At 43.6% G+C, this 21,259-nt stretch overlaps 1 protein-coding gene across 4 annotated transcripts in view; it reads left to right on the forward strand.

Annotated features, from left to right (window-relative positions):
• Positions 1-21,259, forward strand: part of MVB12B (multivesicular body subunit 12B) — a 106,152-nt gene that overhangs the window by 13,944 nt on the left and 70,949 nt on the right. For all 4 annotated transcript variants that reach the window (XM_077304915.1, XM_077304913.1, XM_077304912.1 and 1 more), the window contains exons 2-3: positions 1,683-1,805; positions 14,995-15,102. In XM_077304915.1, coding sequence (XP_077161030.1) covers positions 1,695-1,805; positions 14,995-15,102 — 219 coding nt within the window. In that variant the 5' untranslated portion in view covers positions 1,683-1,694. The remainder of the gene's footprint in view (positions 1-1,682; positions 1,806-14,994; positions 15,103-21,259) is intronic.

A 21,259-nucleotide genomic window follows, 5' to 3' on the forward strand; every position in this document is an offset into this window, starting at 1 on the left:
GAAGGCGACTGTAAGCCGATTTGATCCTCCTTCGGGTAGAGAAAAGCGGCATATAAGAACCAACTCTTCTTCTTCTAATGCATACATACAATGCATTAAGCCTGAATTGCAAAATTAGAGAATGCAAAACTGACAGTATAACACTTACAATAATGTATAACAACACACACATCCAATGAAATTAAACTAGATTACAAAATTAGAAAATAATGAAAAAAATAGTTTAATACTTATAAAGCAGTAAACATTGCCTAATATTTTTGACAGATATTTGACAGCTCTGTTCCTTTTGCATGTGCCTAACTTGTGGCTGAAGGTGATTGCCTGCTGTGCTCCTTGATTCCCATGCAGAGAATCCCAGATAGAAATTAATTTAGATTATTCATTACATATTAACTTAGGCAAGTAGATCAAGCCAGTCTTCCTACTCAGGATTTTAAAACCGTATTAAACTGTAGACGGCCGAGCACGTAAAATATTTAGCCCCGAGTCAGGTCACCCGCAAGGGACTGGGGTTGCCCATGCACTGCAGAGCCCAGTTCAGATCAGGACTGTGGCACTGGCCTTCCCCCTGCACCATCTTCAATGAGGTGGATTTTTCAGGAAAGTTTGAATCCATTCAAATTTATTTGAAGAATTAAAATATTCAAATCATGTGAGTAGAATTTAAATAATGTTAGCAAAAGGAGGGGAATACTCTATGTACAGGCTTGGAGCTTGTATAACTATTGGGGCTTGACCATTCATTATATTCTACATTTAGATTAGATGGCCTGCTCTGACAACTAAAGATAAGCAGATAGTATACGTAGGGTGGAAAAAATGTTTCCATGGGAAAATGCAGCATCAGAAAATTTTCCACCCCACATCATATACCATCATCCCAACTGGGAACTGTGTGTGTGTGTTTGTGTGTGCCTGTGCGATACCATGTAGTTTACTAACTGCAATTAACCCACATACATGTGATTGTAACTCCTGAATCACTGATTTATGTCTGGCCAAAATTCTTGTAGAAAGGAAGGGAGTCACATAGATGAAATCTGTGACAGGTTAAGTTTTTGTACTTTCTGCAATCAAATTGTCTATTCTTCTGAAGTCTGCAGACTGTCCGTTGAGTCAGGGTGTAGCTCTTGGTAAGGCGGGTATCATGCAAAAAAAAGAAGAAGAAGAACTTGCTGACCCCAGCTTCAAAAGTTTAAGTGTTGTTCCAGATTCAGCAGTCAGAATAAATTCTGTGAACTTGAACGTATTTTTCATAACTGTGTCCAGTTTAAGCTGCTGATCCCCTAGCTGTGCAGTGGAACAAGAGTGGTGAAAAGCTCTGGAATTTCAGCCCAAGTCACAGCTCCTTTGACTACCTTGAAGTCTAGAAATTTGCTATGATTTTTTTTAAAACAAACCCTGACATTTCTGAAGAGTGGATATGAGTCCATGCACTGGCCTGGCTTCCGATTTCCATTTGCTCCTTTGCAGTTGTTGCAGGGAAATCCTCCCCAGTTAAATGTTCTGAAGAGTATAACCCTTGTTCTAAATGCAAGCCTATTGTGCTCCTTTGGTTGGGTACACCCTGCCCAGATGGAGTATTTGTTTTGGTAGCATTTTTCCTATGCGATGATAACGTCCGCTGGCTTTTAGCCTGGTGACCTTGTCATTCCACTAAATCCTTTTTGCTGTTGCAGGATCAGTCCACGATGCCTGAGGTTAGAGATCTTGCCGATGCTTTGCCGGAGGTGCAGATGGACCCAATCACCGGAGTTGGGGTCGTTGCTTCTCGGAACCGGGCGCCTACAGGCTACGATGTAGTAAGTATAAGGGAGTTGGGAGCTGTCTCGGCATTTATGTACATTCCCGTTAAACGTGTGTTGTCAGAGTTCAGCTTTCCTTGGCTGATAATGTGAACTCTATTTAGTGCAGAATCTTTTATACAAATATTATAAAGTACCCACAACTTGGCCTGCCTGTTTCTCTCGCCACTCAGAAATGCATTCTCATGATCAGTTATCTCCTAGTGCCATCATAATTGCTACCTGTCTGCAAACACTTTTGTGCTTCTTTGTCTCCTAAATGGATACAATGGCTGGTAGACACTCCTGATAATCAGGTAGCCTCCAGTTTGAATTTTACCTCTGCCTAGAACTCAATTGGTGGCCTTGGGGAAGTCGCTCTCCCTCTCTCTCAATCTCCCGTGCCCCCAGCTGCAATGCAGTGATACGTAAATATTACTAAGTTGCCTATTGTAAGTTCTGGAAATTGTGAGAAGTGCTTTAAGCCCTTGAATGTGCTATGTAAAAAGCATACCTCTTTCAACACCAGAGGTATGAAACTCTGGTGTAGTTTATTAAATAGTGGCTTAATTGCAGATTAGGTTGTGCATGCAGTCCCCTAGGCATTCACGGATAATGTGCTCATACCTGTTTGTGAGACTTGCCTGCAACAGCCTGTGTGTGGTTTTTGCATCGAAAGTAGAAAAATGTGACGTGCCTCTGCCTTAAACAAGTCTCTTCCTCCAAATGGGTATTGTTCTGTCTGGTTTATTAAATTTATCTCCTGCTGACCCCAAGAGGCTTCAGGCAGCTTCCAAAGAAAATAAAATCATAAATAAACATCATAGCAAGGAATAAAAACAAACTTGCAGATTGCAATCAAAATCAGCTATGAAGAGCTCTCGAGTATTGGATAGCTAAAAATACATTCCCCTAATTTTACATTGAGATGTAAGCTCTCATACTTGTCAGACTCATGGCTTTGGACCATGACTTCTGAGTGTAGAATTTATTTAAGAACTCAAGGATTTCTGCTTTTGTTAAAACAGGCCAAAACAGTTCTCATGGCATACAGGCTGGCTTTGGAAGACTTGGAGTCCAAAGTGGGAGCTAAGCAGCAGTGTTTTGTTTTTGTTTTTTTGGAGGGGGGGATAGGCTTCAGTGGGTCAAGAGTCCTGTAGCTTTATTGACCAGTTAATCTTAAGTTCCCAGCAAGACAAACATGGGTTTGAATGGAGAGGATTAAATTCATTTTACAGCAACCCCAGGGTGTTACCAAATATAGTTGTCTCTTGAATATACGATGGGGAGAATTAGCGATTCTAGGAGCTGTACTAAGTGAGAGGGGTAACAAGCGAGATCTCAACTTGTGTATATGGGGAGAAGCATCCTAACCAAAAGACATAGGTAGAGGCAAACTTTTAAAATAAAGGAAAAAAGGATTTTTTAAATCGAAAAACAAAATAAAGTCCCTAACAAATTTTCACACATTTTAAATTAACAAGCATACAAGAAGAAAGTAAAGGATTGAGATGATGCAATAGAGGAAAAATATTTGGGGCCAGGAAAAAAAATTGTTAATAGCTACCTTCTGATATATAGATGTGTGAAAGAAAAGAAGGAACATTAAGATGAACATTTAACCAGCAACCCAAGGTGGGGATACCCAGGCGAAAGATTGTTTTGTGATCTGTTATTGTTGTGATTGGTTTTATTTCAGAAATAAAATAGGAATTTTTTTCTTTCATGACCAATGAGGTTGTATAGATGAGATCGGATTGCAGCCAAGAGTGTGTTGCAAGGTTGCCTAGAGAAACAATGTGTCAGCCCTTGTAAGGGATGTCACTGAGGAGGGATAGAATATTACCAGGCCAAGAATGAATGAATGAATGAATGAATGAATGAATGAATGAATGAATGAGTCACCCAGCTGTAGATTCCTCCTGTCGGAAATGCTTATATAAGTCAGTGCTGGTTTTCCATCAATCGCCCACTTAGTTCGGTATAGTGAATGTGATCCAGATGTTTTGACATGAAAGTGGTATAGTTCAGCTGTGAATACAAAACTCATGCCACAAAATCAAGCTATTGGGTTGGACCCCTTTTCTGCATTTTATACTGTAACTGGTCTGGGTGAAGTCTGATATCATATTCTGATACAGATTTGAACATGGTGCTTCTCCAGTTCTATGATATAGAGCCAGTATAATGTAGCATGGCAGACTAGTATTTTGAAGACTCAAGTTCAAATCCTCACTTGTACTGTGGAAGTTGTTGGGTGATCCTGAGGCAGTCACACTGTCTCACGCAAGCCCTACCATACAGGGTTGTTGTAAAGATAAAATGAAAATGGTGAGTACGATATGAGCTTCTTTAGGTCCCCATTAAGGAGAACAGTGCAGTATAAATGAATAAAATAAATAAATAATCACCTTGATTCCTCTCTCATAAAAATTCTGTGTGTTTCTGGAATGTCAGAAGCCTTGTTCATAAGTTATCAGGGGCATGTGGACAATCCATGTACAATGTATATTTGATTTTTCTTTATATGGACATTGAATAATTCTCATATTACATTCAACACATGTACAGATGGATCCTTGAAACATCATATATATATGTGTGTGTGTGTATAATTATTGTAAAGTGAATGTGCATTGGCTTTTTTTCAAAAAGGTATACACATATAAATGCAAGTTTTATGTGTGTTCACTGTACCATGTGAACAGGGTTTTGGATACAGCGTAGCATGGCAATAGACTTATGCACCAGACCGCCGTTAAAATATATCTGTTCTGCTCCTCTCCACACAATTGGGCCCTGGTTCTTGGCATAGGATTCTGCTTTTGGGGGCTGAAGAGTCCAGCATTCTTTTGCAGGTACCAGGGCAAAATGCATCTAGGGCCCAATGAAAAAGGGAATGGGGATATCCTCCCATCAGTCTATCTGCTGCAGAACTTTGTGTGCGTCTGTCTCCGTTCTCCACTGCCTCGTCAAGCGAGTTTTATGGCGCGCTGCCATGCCTTGGATTTGCAAGTCAATTCCGGTTGAGTGATCTTGGCTTAATTTGCTCGTTTGAGATAATATCGCAAACTGCAACAGTTTGGAAAGGAGTTTCCAGGGGTGTTTCCACTGAGCCCCAGGACAGTGCTGGTGCCACCCTCTGCTCATGTCCTTATTTGCCTTTGCCCTCTTTGCTTTGCCTCCTCCCGATTGGATCAGGCCAGAGGTTCGCTGAATCCAGGACTCTGATGCCAGCAGTGTTCAAACCGCTGCTTCTGGCAAAACTTGCAAGTAAGGCATAACAGTGCTGGAAGCAAAGCAGAGAAGGAGGCATCTGCCCTAGTGCTTGGCTTTAAGTATGAAGGCACTTGAAGCTTAGGTCAAGAGGCAATGTGAAAACTCCCCCTTGTGCTGGTTTCCTGCCCTTCCCCTCCCTTCCCACACACACACACACACACACACACACACACAAATACAAATGCACACCCAGTTGCCACTGCATGTTCTGGAGGCAGAGAGAACACAGAGTATTTGCCATTGTATTTCATTGTATCTCTTTATCCATTGATCGTCACAGTGTACACTGACTGAAGTTTACAAACAAGGGTAATTCACCAGGACTGGTTTGTTATTCTTTTGGAAATTGACACATGCCTGTTAGGAGGTTCCCTTGCTAAATGGTTATGGGTGGTATAGAAATCTAAAATTAAAAAAAAAACAAATTCAATAAAAATAAATAAATAAATATCTGACACCTCATTGAAACAATGCAAACAGTTACCATTATGGATATCAGCTTCTGGTACTTGGAAGAATGAGGTTTATGAAAATTGGGGCCTCATGGAACAGTTGCAGCTAATAGCAGCTGAAAGTTCTGCACTCTCTGTGCATTTGACTAACCCAAGACATGCTGCACAGTGGCATGCAACCTTGGATATGGGAGCTATGAAGGGAGCTGCTGTTCCTCTTGCGCGTCTCAGATTCCCCTCTCCTTCCCCTGTCATGTAGGATGGGCCTTTGCCTAGTTTTGATTCAGAGGCTAGATAGTGCCTTTCTAGCTCCTGGCAAAGGGTGGGGCAGTGCACATCCAACCTTCTGTCTTGCATTTGGCAGCCAGGGATACTCTCTTATATGCTACAAGAAGTATAAGATTGTGGTAATGAGATCCCATGGGAATGAACCCTGGAGGCATTTATAGGTCACCTGAGTGAGCAGGAGCCTGACTCTGCCCAGATTCCGTGAAAGATGTTAGATGCTTTAGACCAGTGGTCCCCAACCCCCGGTCCCGGTCCATAGATCAGTTGGTACTGGGCCGCAGCTCCTCCTCATCCTCCTCCCCAGCTGCTGCCTTGGGGGCTGCCCTGCCACTCTGCCACTGGCTCATCTTTGGTGCTCTCTGGCATCCGCCATGTCTGGGGCTCCCCCTCAGCGTGGCACTGCGCAGCTACTGCTGGCAGCGCCCCCCAGTGGGTGGTGGGAAGTCAGGGGCACCAGTGGAAAAGCAGGTGGAGTAGGGGCTCAGGCAGCAGTGATGTCCCTCAGCAAAAGACTCCCCCCCCCCCCAGGCCTCAGTAAAATTGTCAAGCGCTGACCGGTCCCCGGTGATAAAAAGATTGGGGACCACTGCTTTAGACCCTTTTCAAACCATCATTTGCTCAGTTTAGTTGGTCCCTAATCCGAGAGATGGAAAACAGAATCTAAATCTATCTGGAAGCTGCTGATGCTCCTATTTTCCTTCTTTTTAAATCACCTCTCTTTAAAAGTCATGATCTGATCCATCAGAGTTAAATATAGGAGTTCCCATGTGAACTGCAGCTGAAAAGTCAGTGGCTTTGGTTTTGGTTAACAATCCCAGTAGTTTGCAAGGAGGACAGCTGCTTGAAGTTTTGCATATTTTAAAACGCTTTGAAAATGCTAAGGAAGGGGTTTGCACAGCTGCAGGGTGGAAAGCATCCCCCTTCCTGCACTGCTTTGGCCCTCTGGAGGCCCTCTGACCATTCACAGTGTTTGCATGATTTCAATGAGGTGTCAGTTCCTCAGGGTAGGTGACATTTTCTCTCAGCCTTCTCCACTCTCTGCTGCCTCCCCATCTTTTGGTAACAGATCCCATCAAGCCTAAATAAACAATAGTGCAGAAGTCGAGAGCATCTTTTATAAGAGTTCCTAATTACCAGTAGCAACTTCAAAGGATGGTGGTTTTCCAGGAAATACCCTGATTTCTCAAGCTGCAGCTTCACCACACCTTTACTAAACTAATAGCTTTTGCAAGAAGACCTAGAAAGAGTTCTCTGCAGCAGAGGTCTCTTTGATCCTGTGTCCCTTTGATGGAGAGGAGGTTCAGGGACAGAGGGTGTGATTTTCATGGAGGTTCAGTTCCCAGTATCAGTTCAGTTCCCAGTTAAGAGGCTTTCAGGTAGGTATCAGGAAAGGCTTTTATCCACCTGAGATGATGAAGAGACTCCATGAGTTGGCGTAGAAATCACTGGGCCAGATGGATTAGTGGCTTGGCTTTATATAATGTGACTTTATATGTCTCTGTGTATTTCGTTTTAAATTGTTTTTTTTAATTGTTCTTCCTTGTAGAAGCTCTCGTTATTCTTTTCTGCCCCACTTTTGTCCTTTCAACAACTTGGTGAGGTAGAACAAAGTTTGAGCCCAGTGTCACCTGGATATAAGCTTTCAGGAGCATGCACACTTCTTCAGATCTGAAGGTATGCCTAGAATTAAACTTTGTAGGTCTGAAAGTTGCCCCTGGACTCAGCCTTTGTTCTGTTGCCTCAGATCAAAAGAGCTATCCCCCTGAATCTATCTGGTGAGAGAGGTTAGACCAGTCTTTCTCAGCCAGGCTTTCGTGAAACCCTGGGGTTTCTTGATGGTCCTGGAAGGGTTTCCCGAATAGGTAGTTAATTAACCTGTGTGTGATACACACACACACACACAAACACACACACACATGCTATTCATTCGTTCGTTCGTTCGTTCATTTATGTATTTATGTATTTATGTATTTATGTATTTATGTATTTATGTATTTATGTATTTATGTATTTATTTATTTATTTATTTATTTATTTATTTATTTATTTATTTATTTATTTATTTATTTGGATTTTTATACCACCCATTCTTTACAGCTCTGGGCAGTTTACATGGAACATTATGAAATGTTACATGGAACATTATAATAATTTAATCTATAGCATACAGCTTCACTACAACATCATCACAACCAAGTAACAATTTATAGCACAACATAAATAACAACAACACTGGGGAGATCAAATTTGTTCAGTCATGGAAGGGCGTCTGAGGGGGGCCCAGTATCTGTTAAACATTTATTGGGTGATGTGACCATATATGGTCATGTTGACCCGCCCACCCCAAATGGCTAATGAAGGCCGGGCCTCTGGTGAGCGTGTCCACAGCTATACTTCTCAACCATATGCTGCATTATCATACCACTTCTTAGGTTTCTCAAAGCCCAAATAATGTTTCCAGGGGGGTTCTCAAGGGTTAAAAAGTTGAGAAAGGCTAGGTTAGCCTAAGAGATGATGACTGACTTAAGATCTATTTTTAGGGGTTGGTATCCAGCTGTAAGGTTCGTAACAGTCTGTGACCGCTGTACCTGTGGCACCGACCCCTCCCTGATGCTCCTCAGAGGAGTTTATGCTTGAGCACACAAAATCTGCTCATGATCTCTGGCCCCAGAGAAGTGGAACTGGCCAGGGCTTATTCTGCCCAGACTCCAGCCTGGCGGAACACTCTTCCAAGTCGGATCAGGGGCCTGCGGGACAGACACTGCTGTTCCACCAGGTCCATGGTGGAAGCCCACAGATCACAAACCATCACTGACCTCCCTACACCGGGAATAACATCCGGATGCTGTAGAGTCAATTTCAACACAGCAGTTTATTCCTCCCCCCTCCCCCTGGGGTGGGGGCGGGAGCTCCTGGGTTTTAATATAAATTGGTTTTAATATAAATTAATTTTAATAATTCAAACATTTTAACTTGGATGTACTGACATGTTGTAAGCTGCCCCAGGGAACAGCGGTGTAGAAATTTGATAATAAATAATTAATATCATTCAGCACACTATAAGGCAGAATGTAGATCTGAACTCAGATCCTAGTTTGACGTTGTGCCCGCTGCAGCATACTGGCACCAGCTTCCAGTATCCCTTATGTCTAGCTTTAGATTAGTCATCCAAAGGAGGTTATGCAGGCCTTCAGTATCAGATGCAATGCAAATATAATAGTTATGTATAATTACTTATTTATAATTACATTTATATTCCGCCCTTCCCTGAAGGCTCGTACAAGGGGCTATTAATGCAGAATTAATGCAGAATCCTGTAGGTGGGTGGCAATACAGCAGGCTTCTCCCTTACGCTCTAGATTTCTGCATGCAGGGGTTTTTGTTTTATATAGCAGAAGATGTAGTCTGAATAGTTCAGAAACAGGTTGAGTACCTCAGAAAGGGCCAAACTGAGATGGAGTTCTGTGTAACTTGCATTCTCTCTCAATAAAAATAACCGAGAGTGAAAAAAAATGACTGGTGGGGATGGGGTGCTTATCCGTTGTGCCCCTAGCAGGTGCTGTTCCCACAGGTAGCCTGCAAGTGCTTTTTTTCCCCCTCATGGCCATGTTAGCTAGTCCAAACACCTGCATATTTTTGGCCTCTGTGGGGAGAAGAGCAACCTGGAGGGGTCAAGATGATGGTGAAAGGAAAACTGACTTTGAATGAAGCTCCAGTTTTTGTTAATACAAAATGGAGGGGGGGAGGTCACAGAAACATCTGTGCACTAGACGCTTTGGCCCAGAGAATATGACTTCTGTCTGGCACGTCAGAGCTGCTTCAAATCAGCCATTGGTGAGGTGCTTGAAGAGGCCTACCCTTGTGGTGGTGCTGGCAAGAACTACTCCCCCCCCCCCCGCCCTTCTAAATCTTTGTTTGCCTTTGCGTGGAACACTCTGAAGTGCTTATGTCCCATTCCAAAAAGACAGCAGGTGGTTCTGTGAATTTCTGAAGCCCCTCTGTACAATCTCATTTGAGTAATCAAATCAGACTTATTCTGTAACAGAAGGAACTAAAGAGAGAACCGGGTGTTTGAAGAACCAACTTCTTTCTTTATTGCATGGCTTTGCAATTTTATTCCTCAGACCTTCCAAAAAGGCTTTTGTTTTTCTCAGTCAGATGGGGAACATCTTTTGCGTTGGATAACTCCTGGATTAATATTAAATAGAGTCAATCAGTGGGAGGGGATGGACTTTTGGCATTGTAGGCCTAATTTGTTTTGTATGTTCCTCCATCAAAACAGAAACCTAGCATTCATACTTTTATTCTGCTTTTCCTTTGAGAGGCTCTAATCCTGCTGCCTTCACAGCAACCCTGTGAGGTAGGTTGTGACAGTCACTCTCTCACAGCCAAAGTGCGCATCTTGGCAAGGGTAGGATTTGAACCTAGAACTAACTACTCTGGCATTCTACTTACCACACTGCAGTAACTCTTTGCATGTAGAGGCATAGCATTTGTGGCGGGGGGCAACATTAAACTCCATTTTCTTGACAGTCTAATGCAGGGGTAGCCAAACTGCGGCCCTCCAGATGTCCATGGACTACAATTCCCATGAGCCCCTGCCAGCAAATGCTGGCAGGGGCTCATGGGAATTGTAGTCCATGGACATCTGGAGGGCCGCAGTTTGGCTACCCTTGGTCTAATGATTTATTGATAAGCTGCATGGGAACGCAGTATAAAAAACTGATAGAGTGCATTTTTTGTAAAGCAAGACATAGATCTATATATACGTACATATACACAGACCCTGATTTTTGTCCTGAAGTAGTACAATTTTTTAAATCTCTATGTATTCCTCTCCTCCTATTAAAATTCTATTTACTTGTTGCATTTTTAAGTTATTTTCCTTCCCCCCTTTTTTTGGGAGGGGGTGGAGTGGAACGGGAATAATTAAGTCCAGGTAGGACTGATTTCATAGTTACTTTTTCTGTAAGAATCCTTCTGGTGCATTGATGCATTTTAAGACTTTGAAGAATATGTACTGGGGGTATCTGTATGTTTTTATCTTTACACATTACTGAGAAAACTTAAGTAATGCAAAAGAGGATTATTCAGACAAAGTGCCAAGACCTGGAATCCCTTGAACAACTTCATTAACAGTGTATTTGTTCCAAATCCAGCGACATGCAGAACAGTGGATTGCCTTATCACTAACTGCTTTTTAAGTGATTTTCAAGTTCAATGTCTACTGCTGTTTTGTCTGTGTTTTAGCTTTCTGCAGGCTGTTGTTTTTACTGTGCTTATTCTTTCTAATTCATTCTGATCTGCTGTAAGCTGCTTTAGGTGTTATTTATAATAGCACGGCGAGACAAAAATCCTCTGAATTAGGGGGAAAGTAGCTCATTTCGTCAGCGGGACCCAAAAGAGCAAAACGGGATTATGGACCATGAATATCACAACACTGGGCCAGGATGCTAAGATACTTTCTGACTCTTTCTCAGATGTTATTGATTCTTGCTTTGGAATGTAGGAACTCATAGCAGGATGTGACTGCAGTCCACCAAGCCAGAGGCCAGTTGGTTTTGTGTGGTCTGCCAGAAGTCTGCCCACGTTACCTCCCATTGCGATAAAAGTGGCTTGCAGGAGACATGCATACACACACAGCGTCCATTAGCCACTTGGAATATTTGTTTTTTTTCCCCTAGAGCCTGCAAGTGTTGGCAGACCCAAGCAGCTTCTTTTAAACATTAAAATAAGCGTTTGCAAATGAAATGAATCAGGTTGACTCTCATATTTGTTATCGCCTATGTAACTCTTGTCGGAACATTCCTAGGCTTGCAAAAGCCAAAGGTCCTTTCACACTTTCCCCCCAGTCTGTCTTGAAATGACTCTGCTAGTCAGGGGGACAGACATTTTGTACACTTTATGTGCATTAAAAAACGAGCACACATGCCTTTTGCTTCTTTGCTTTTGCAGCAACATTTAACCTTCACAAGAGCTTCGGAAAAAAATGAGGCACTTGTAAGGCTTTTTTTTTGCTCCTGTTGGAATGCAGGCCTTGACTGGAACTGTTCTTATGGCCCCGTCTCCTTCTGTGTTTACAGTGCTACAGTGACTACATGTCTCTAGAGTTAACTTGTGGAGTTGTGGTTGCTGAGTAGGAAGGATTGGCTTTCACTGCTTTAAAGGGTTCTGCTATGATTGTTGTAATTATGCTTAGCATGGCTTGCAAGGATACCTTCGACTTCTATTTACAAATAAGGTGAATAACAGAATTATGTCAAAAACTGTCAATGGAGAAAAACGTATAAAGGGTGGCTCCCCCCCCCCCCAAATCTTCACAGGAAGAGTGCATAACTTCCTTAAGCTGGAAGGAGACCTCTTTTGCATCTATTTTAGTTGTGATTTAAATAATAATAATATAAACCTACTTTATGGGCTGTTATAAAGGTTTGTTTGTTTGTTTGTTTGTTTGTTTATTTATTTATTTATTTGTTGAATTTCTATCCTGCCACTCCCCGAAGGCTCGTGGCGGGTTACAGAATATAGCTACATAAAACCCCAATAATCCCTAAAAATGTCTAAAATCACATAATCTACAAGTCCAAGATGTACCGCAGTGGAAACCAATTAAAGAGCGCCCCCCACTCTCTCCAGGGTAGACATGGGGGAATGTCATGAGCCGCCTCAGATGGTTCAGATGGTTCAGAGGGGGGGTCCGATCTTCATTATAGCATGAAAATGTGTATGAAGTGGTTTGAACATAGGAAAGTTTGTATAAATCTGGCGTAGCAGAGTTATTGTGACCCCTTTGGGAACCCTGGTGCTTTTGCGCCCTTTGCAATGGTCCTTCTTTGCCAGTCCCACTCTTTGTGGGGGGGTGTTCCACCTGTCCCCATTCCTGAGCTGCATACATGGTAGCATCAGTGTTGTGGAATGGACTTCCAAAAGGCTATTGTAGCAGCAGCAGCAGCAGCAGCACTTAAGGATATTCTTTCCTTTTTCCTCCCACCTTTCTTCCTTGGAGCATGGACAACGTTCTCCCTAAGAGAGTCTGTTCCAGGGACTCAGTGGGGATTAGAGCTGTGGTCTGTCGAGTCCCAGATCAAAACTTTAAACATCACGCCCCACCTTCATAAGGCGTACAAGTCTTCCAGCAAGGGCATGCGCTCAAATTGGGCTGAGTTATTTGTACTATGAAAAATTTAATTGTGTGTGTGTGTGTGCACATGCATATGTGTTTTCTACTGCTTCATTTGGAGCTTTTGGTGATTGCATGTTTTGACCTCAGTCTTGGTCTTGTTCCCTAATTTGTCAACTTCTGTGCGCTAACTAGGAAAGACAAAATATTTAAACAAATACATCTACCACCCTTCTTGAATTTCCTCAGCTCTGAAGAACACAATCTGAAAAGACATCTTTTACTTTTAGGTGAAGAATCTATTTGTGTAAAATTGGTTTTTTGTTGTATGTATTTTAATTTTAAGGTTCCTTTCTGTAGAATACTTCAAGAACTTATGCTGGAAATTAAATTCTGGTTTGCTTCTAGGCCCTTGCATTGATTGTTCCTTTTGCAAGATTTTATTTTTAAAAATACAAACTGACAAAGGCTAAAAATAGCTCCATTGTCTAGACACGGAGTTCCTTATAAAGGTGATATAGCTCAAATGGATTTGAGGGGACTTAACTTGAATGTCAATGGCTTTGAAGTCTCTTGCCAAAGGGTGGTGTCATCTGTTTTCCATGGCTGTTGTACTCTTATCTCACAAAAGACAATTTTGGCTGACCAGACAATACTTTAGTCATAATAAAACCCATCACTGAAGAGGCTGTGCAAATGCTAAAAGCCCTTTAAAATAGATTGGGATCATTATCCCATATGTAGTCCTTTAAGGTAGGCCAGAATTATTATCCTGTGTTGGGTAGGGGTCTCAAGACTAACAGTGCCTTCCAAAGCAGAGCTACACCCTTCTAAATCCATGGTAGTAAAAGGGCGTAACTCTTAAGATGGCAATGTAAGAAAGCAATGTAAGGTACTCACTACCTATTTTATTTACATTATATCTATCATCTTCCTTTCTCACTGAGACTCAAAGTAGATTGTACTAAGACAATACAGAATGTTGCATCCAATAAACGATGTAATGGGATTGGGGATGCAGAAATCTAAACCAAAGCATAAGTATTAACTTGACAGTTAAACAATCCAGAAATTAAGTAGTAGGCTAGTATATACAGCAACAGATAGTACGTACGGTACACAGTAGTAAAGACCACAGTCAATTTCCCTTTCCTTGTCAGAGTTCAGCCCAAGAAGCAGACTTTGTTGATGAAAATCTCTGTATTGAAGATACAATACCTCCAAACTTTTGCTAAGACTAAACACCTAGGAACCGTTTCTCTGACCCCACTGTCCTCCCCAGGCTCCATCCCCAAATCTCCAGGAATTTCTTAACCTGGATCTGGCATCCCTAACTGCCCACTCTGCTGGTGGCCAGGTGGGAGTGCCGAAGGGACCTGAGAACTCAAGTGGGCTGTTACAAAAACAGCCAAGGCACAGTCCCTTCTTGGCGAAGCCAGACCAACTAGTCTGACCCGGAATCTTTTAATAAGGGATCAGGCCGCCCCTCAAACCTACTTCAGCCTGTTGTCGGTCAGAGAGTTCCACATCAGTCTGCCCCCTTTCTCAGTCTGCCCCCTTTCTGCCAATTCACTGCATTTCTCTGTCCTTAGACTCGTGAAGGGTAGACCCGTCCATAGTTCTGTCTTGGAGTATAGGACCATTGGGGGACAATGATATCGTTTCTTCCTTGTGAGCGCTGGTTTCTCCATTTTCCCAATCCCGGGCCTGCAAAGGAGAAGGGCTTGTGTCTTCCCCCCTTCCCTTGTAAAAAATAAATAAATAAATCAAAGCAAAATGCCTAGCTAATAAGCAGTGACCCAAGTTATGTCTTCTTGTAGACAGTGCTGAGCACTAGAATCTCTTTTATTAGTTGGTTCTCCAGTGACAGTATTTTTAGAATTGACCCTGTTGTATTTGAGGTCCCTCCCTTTCCCATAGGTGTTCTACAGTAGAAGAGAGACTTAATGAGGTGTCAGGAGAGCTTCAGGCCACCATTAATTAGGGATTCAGTGCCTATATATGTGCTTCAGTGTGGCTCACCTGTTCTTCTCTACCCCCATCCCTTCTGCTTTTTTTCCCCTTTCAGGTTGCACAAACAGCCGATGGGTTAGATGCTGACCTCTGGAAGGACGGTCTCTTTAAATCCAAGGTCACCCGATTTCTGTGCTTTACACGGACATTTTCGAAAGAGAACGTAAGTGGCTTGTATTTTTGCAGAGGACCTTCCTGTTAGTAAAATCAGTGCCATTTTCATTGTGGTACAGCAGACACAGCCTGAGAACTATTGGGGAGACCCAGGGCAAGATTGAACAGTGGTGCAGTCTGATTGCAAGACTCTTAACTTGCAGCAGGTGCCGGAGAAGTATCTCCACAGAAGTCTGTGGCTGCCAAAACTAAAGGGAGCCTCAGAGCTCCTGGAGGACAGATGGATTTATTGTGGCAGAGGCTTTTGGTGGACCAGGGTCCCCTTCATCCGATTTTTTATTTATTGGCTTATTTCAAATATTTATACCCCTCCTGAACTCCTCAGACTCAAAGATGCTCATGAAGCAGGAAGAGCTGCAAGGACTCAAACCCAGCTATCCAGCTCTGTGCAATGCACCCATTCACCCTGCTGTTTAAGAGAACTTTTTCTCATTTGTACATATCCATGTCTGCCAGCTGAGGAGACCATTCATTCATTTAATTAGGTGGATTCTATGCTACGGAAATACCTGCTCGATTTTCAGGTGCCACAGAACTCCTTTACATTTTATTTCTGCTTGGCTTAGGGGCTTGTTTCCCCTGGTTTCCTTAAATCAGTGGTTCTCAGCCTGGGGGTTGGGACCCCTGTGGGGGTTGAATGACCCTTTCACAGGGGTCGCGGCAGGGCAAGCAGCTTGGCCGGGGGGGGGGGGAGGGCGCCATCCACACAACAGCCTTGTGGGGTAGATCGAGATAGAGCATTCATCTGTCTGGAGCAGCGAAAAAGAGTGAGATCGGCATGGCGGAACAAGAGGCAGAACTGAATTGAGAAACCTCTGAAAAACAACCAATTTATATACAGTCATGAACAATGGATCTTCACGCCATTGGTCAGTTTCAATTTAATTTCTGTGAAAGAAGACTTGCATAATTTTATGGTTGGGGGTCACCACAACATGAGGAACTGTACTAAAGGGTCACGGCATTAGAACCACTGCCTTAAATGAACAGCAGCTACTTGCTGAAAGCAGGGTTTTGCCTTCTGACTCGCGTTGCTGCAGAACTGTGGCAACTCAGGAATGCTGGCATGAAGCATTCTACCATAAAGCACTTCATTGGTGAAAAATGCCATAATTGCACCTTCTGGAGAGGCTACTTTCTGGAGCTGGTCTCTCCAGCTTAGTCCTCATAGAACTGGGCTGTGCTGCTTCAGACAGTGGCGGAGAGCTGGCATGACTGGATGCTCTTCCCAAGACATTCTTCCTCCGCATGGAACATTCACTGTAGGTTGTTTCTTTCATGTAGCACATTGTACACGTGAGATGTACGTTGGACTTGCTAGATTTCCAGGGGTTTGGGGGTATATCAGTTGCTTCGGTGCTGAGAGCATGCAGTATCGGTGAGTACACAGTTCAGGGCTTTTTCAATTTTAGCCCCAAGACTGTGGAAGTGACCCAGGAGGTTGCCCTGACATTCTTGCTTTCAGCCTTCCGGAGGCTAGTTTTAAGATGCTTCATATAGAGATCATTTAAATGACTTTTGTCTCCTCTCCCATTTGTCATCGGTTCTTTTAATTTGTTTCATTTTTTTTTAAGTCATGCTAATAAACTGCTGGTCTTAAGATTTTATTGACAACTGTTTTAGTCTTGTATTGCCTGCTGTTTTTTTTAGTGGCTGTTTTATGATTATTGCTTGTTCGTTACTAATTAGTTTAATTGTTGTGCATTTTTCATTCGTGCTTGTGTGACTGTGCATATTGCTGTTTTTTTAAACAGAAAAATAGATAGGAGTACTTTAAGATTAGTAATAAATAAGCAAGCATACTGGTTTGAGGTGTGTGTGTGGGGGGGGGGGGTTACTATCCACGTACATCTCCTGGGGCACCATTTGGAAAAGAAGCCCGGTTGGAAGAAGGTGATGGTTTTTGTACCTTGTCACTATGAGGAGTCTCATAGTGGCTTACAAACATCTTTCTTCTCCTCTCACAGCAAAACCCCTGTGAGGTAGGTGGGGCTGAGAGAGCTCTGAGGGAACTGTGATTGGCCCAAGATCACCCAGCAGGTCTCATGTGTCTCAAAAGCAGCTTACAATTGTTTTTCCTTCACTATAACAGGGATCCTAGGAAGTCAGTGTGGCTGAGAGAACTGACTAGCCCAAGGTCACCCAGCTAGCTGCATGTGGAGGAGGAGTGGGGAATCAAACCTGGTTCTCCAGATTAGAGGATGCTGGTCTTAACCACTACACCAAAGAGTGTAGTGGTTAAGAGTCTGGAAGAGTAGGTAGTAGGGTTGTGTGTGGCGGCGTCCGAATCGGCCACCCTGGGCCGCCGCAGCCAGCACCTCACTGCGGGGGGGAGGGGGAGGGAAGGTGCGCGGTGAGGTTCTGGCTGCGGCGGCCCAGAGTGACCGATTTAGACACTGCCGTGCACTGATCTCTGCCTCTCCATCTGTTTTTATTTCACTGTTTCTCTAGGGCAGGGGTAATCAAACTGCGGCCCTCCAGATGTCCATGGACTACAATTCCCAGGAACCCCTGCCAGCATTCGCTGGCAGGGGTTCCTGGGAATTGTAGTCCATGGACATCTGGAGGGCCGCAGTTCGACTACCCCAGCTCTAGGGGGCAGAAGATGGTGTTTGTGGTTCCCTTCATTTTATCACCACAACAGTACTGTGCGGTCGATCAAGCCGAGAGCACATGAAGGGCCAGAGTCATTCAGTGTGGCGGAATGGAGGCTTGAGCTGGGGCCTCCCATGTCCTGGGCCAGCTCTCTTACCGCTACCCCACAATGCCTGTCATTGTCAAAAGGGCCTTTCTAAGATTGGTAAACTTGGGGCTAATAGATTAAGTGCAGAAAAGAAAAGAAAAAAGGACCGTCAATGTCATCCAAGCATATCTGGGTTTAAAGGGGAACAAATATTATGGTTGAAAAAGAGAAATCTAAGCTCCAGAGAAGATGTGGCTCTGTGGCAGAGGATGTACTTTGTGTGCAGAAGGTTCCAGTTTTAATCCCTTAGATCTCTAGTTAAAAGGATTTCAGGTAACAGAAGAAGATCCTTGAGCATGACAGATCTGCTGCAAGTCAGAACAGAGTGAACTGACCTAGATCGACAAGCTGTATGATCAGATATTTGAGGGCCTGGAAAAATAAGAGGCAGAGACAAATCTTCTAAAGAGCTTCCCCCCCTCCCCAGTGTTTCCAGTGGAAAAAACCAGGATTTAGCAACAAAGCTAAATAGCAACAAAGACAGTTTGAGAATCTGCAGGGCCATAGCAGAGTACAATTGCGGTGGGAACAACCAGATTTTTTTTGGGGGGGGGGAAGTGTCAAGGCCCCTCCCCAGTGGAAAGAAGTGTCATCCTGAGTGCCTTTAAAGATGGCAAAGGGGGAGGAGAGAGGCTATGGCTCTGATCCGGGGGGGGGGGGGGGGAGACACCATGCAGGGCCCCCGGAAGTGTGGGGCCCATAGCACATGCTATTTATTTTGGTGTAGTATGCAGACTTCTATTCTGACGAGCCGGGTTCAATTCCCCACTCCTCCACATGCAGAGAGCTGGGTGACTTTGGGCTCACCACAACACTGATAAAGCTGTTCCAGCTGAGCAGTGATATCAGGGCTTTCTCAGCCCCACCTCCCTCACAGGGTGTCTGTTGCGGGGAGAGGAAAGAAAAGCAGCATATAAGAACCAGCTCTTCTCTTCTTCTTCTTCTTATACCCAATGTCCCAGGAAGTGGGAAAGACCCTTGCCTGGTGGAATTTATAACAGCAGCTGCAGAAAGATGAGTATGCTGCCTATCCCTTGTGCCAGGGTTGCAAGCAAGGGGCCTTCTTGCCCAGCACCCCTACCCAACCTTCTCTGCATATCTTCCTCCGCATTAATGTTTCCACACCCATGAGAAGGGTGCAGTTTCATGTCTTTCTCTCTGTGTCCTGCCTTCTTCTTGAGAGATATCCTCAGCTCATTGGCCCTGCAGTTGCCATGCCAGATTGAGTTGCTGGAGGCATCTGTTGAAAGATGCTGTGTCTTGGGAGAGATCTTGCCACAAATCTTGGAGATCAGCTGCCATTCAAAGGACGTGATATTGAATTAGATGTGATAACTTGAGAAATGAATGGCTTATCCCTAAGATGGATGGCATGCAAAGAGCCCCCTGTTTTTTAAGCCAGCAACAGTACACAATGCTTTGTACAGACCAAACAAAAGCACAGAAGAGCTTTATCTGGACAGAAAAAGACACATGTAATAAATTTAGCTAATTAGCTCTAAATATGTTAGCTACTAGATCCAAAATCTACTGAAGTTCCAAAACAGGAGGAGGGGAAGTAACACCCGCATGCCAGTTGGATCAAGAAACCGTGCTCAGAATCCAAACTGACGTCTTCTCTTATTAATCAAGCGGCTGGAGAGAGAAATACAGGGATGTTGCAAAGAGTGGCTTTCAGCTAGCTGTTTGGGAAGTTTTCACCTGGGAGAATTTTTAGGGTCCAGCCATTTGAGGAGCCAGGGGTGTGAAAACATCATATTGCATGATAACTGCACACCTCAGTTCTAACCGCTCGGGAGATAATTTTGCAGATCAACCAAAATCGGCAGCTTTTCAACTGATAATAGGTTTTAGTTTCAGCAGCCTGGCATCTGAGATAGAGATATTTTCCCTTTTCGGGGCAAGGGGGGGAAAGCCTGTAGTTGACCTGATTAACCAAGGGGGTGTGCCCTTTTAAAAATCCAAATGTCGGTTTTTCTCTTGGTTCTTAAAAACCAACAGTGCCTGGGAACAAAGCCAGTGAGATATGCAGGGCTGGCGTGGGCTTATAAATATTCATGTGGTCACTTGCATACTACAGGATGGAGGCTACATAAAAAAAAACCCCTTTCACCTGACTTCCCAGTTTTCAGCATGCCGGGGGTTTTTTATTTTGGCAGTGGGAAGCATTCAGTCATGGGAGACCGCCGTCTGCACATGCACAGGAGACTCTTACGCAGCCCAATTATAAGAGACGCTTAGCAGAGTAATCCTCTCCTGCATACAGAATAGTCCCCACGGGCATACTGCTGAGGACCAAGTTAGACAAGATATTGGAAATCCGTAATTAGATCTCCTGTTACTTGAAACTTCTCTAAATAACAATCTCAGTGGTGTGATCAGAACTGTAGTGCTGCCTGAGGGAGGGGATTAACTTCTATTTAACTGCTGTTTTTTTAAAATTTTTGCTTTTGTAAGCAGTCCTGAATATTTATTTTAAGTAGGGAGGCAGGATGAAAGTAGTCTAAAATAAACATGCTCCCCTTGTCTCCTTTTCCCAAAGTAAATAGGCTGTTGGGTGGTGGTATTTGGTATGCAGAACATTCAAGCTTTCCCTACTGTGGCAAGTAACACCCCAAGGGGCCAGTTTATATTGGGACAAGGATCAGGGGGAGGGTTTATGGTTGGCACAGTTGAGATTTTCCTTTGTTCATAAAGAAATGTGCTGGAGTTGTTTTGGGGGTTAAAAAGAACACAGGAAACTCTTATTCATTCTTGGAGAATTGCACTACTAGACAGAGTGAAGGCGAATCAGTGTAGCTACATAGACTTACCTGTCTCGAGGTGGGTCCTATAATGGTCCTGCATTTACAACTGATTCTCAGACTACAGAGATCACCTCATGTGGAGGAAATGGAAGCTTTGGAGGGTGGACTCCATGGCATCACATCTTCATCTCCACCGCATCCTCCAGACACTGCCCTAAAATCTCCAGGAATTTCCCCAACCAGAGTTGGGAACCCTCTGTGCAGATGGTAGAAAGGAAGAGAGAAGCAGCAGGAATGAAGTCCAAAAATTGCATCCTGAGACAAACAAGGAGGTAGCTTAGCAAGAAGGAAAAAGAGAAATACAAATATCCCTACCTGGCTATACACATCTGCTGGCCCCTTAACAAACTGAGTATTTGAACATTTACCATTGCACTGCTCCAATCATTTACACCAACCCTCTGCTCAGCACTAGTGTCCCAATGGAAACTGGAAATGGAGGTCTGTTGACAGAGCTTGGCCAGGTTGGCTCTGAGTCCTTCTCTCTCCTTCACGTACTCCCAGTCTTTGTGTTGACTGACCCTTCACATTCAGTTGTCCAGAGTTATCACTCTCATTCTGCTGACTTTGCTGCCACTTTGAGGGTAACTTTGCTA

Source organism: Paroedura picta, chromosome 12 (assembly GCF_049243985.1).
Source record: "Paroedura picta isolate Pp20150507F chromosome 12, Ppicta_v3.0, whole genome shotgun sequence".
NCBI lineage: Eukaryota > Metazoa > Chordata > Lepidosauria > Squamata > Gekkonidae > Paroedura > Paroedura picta.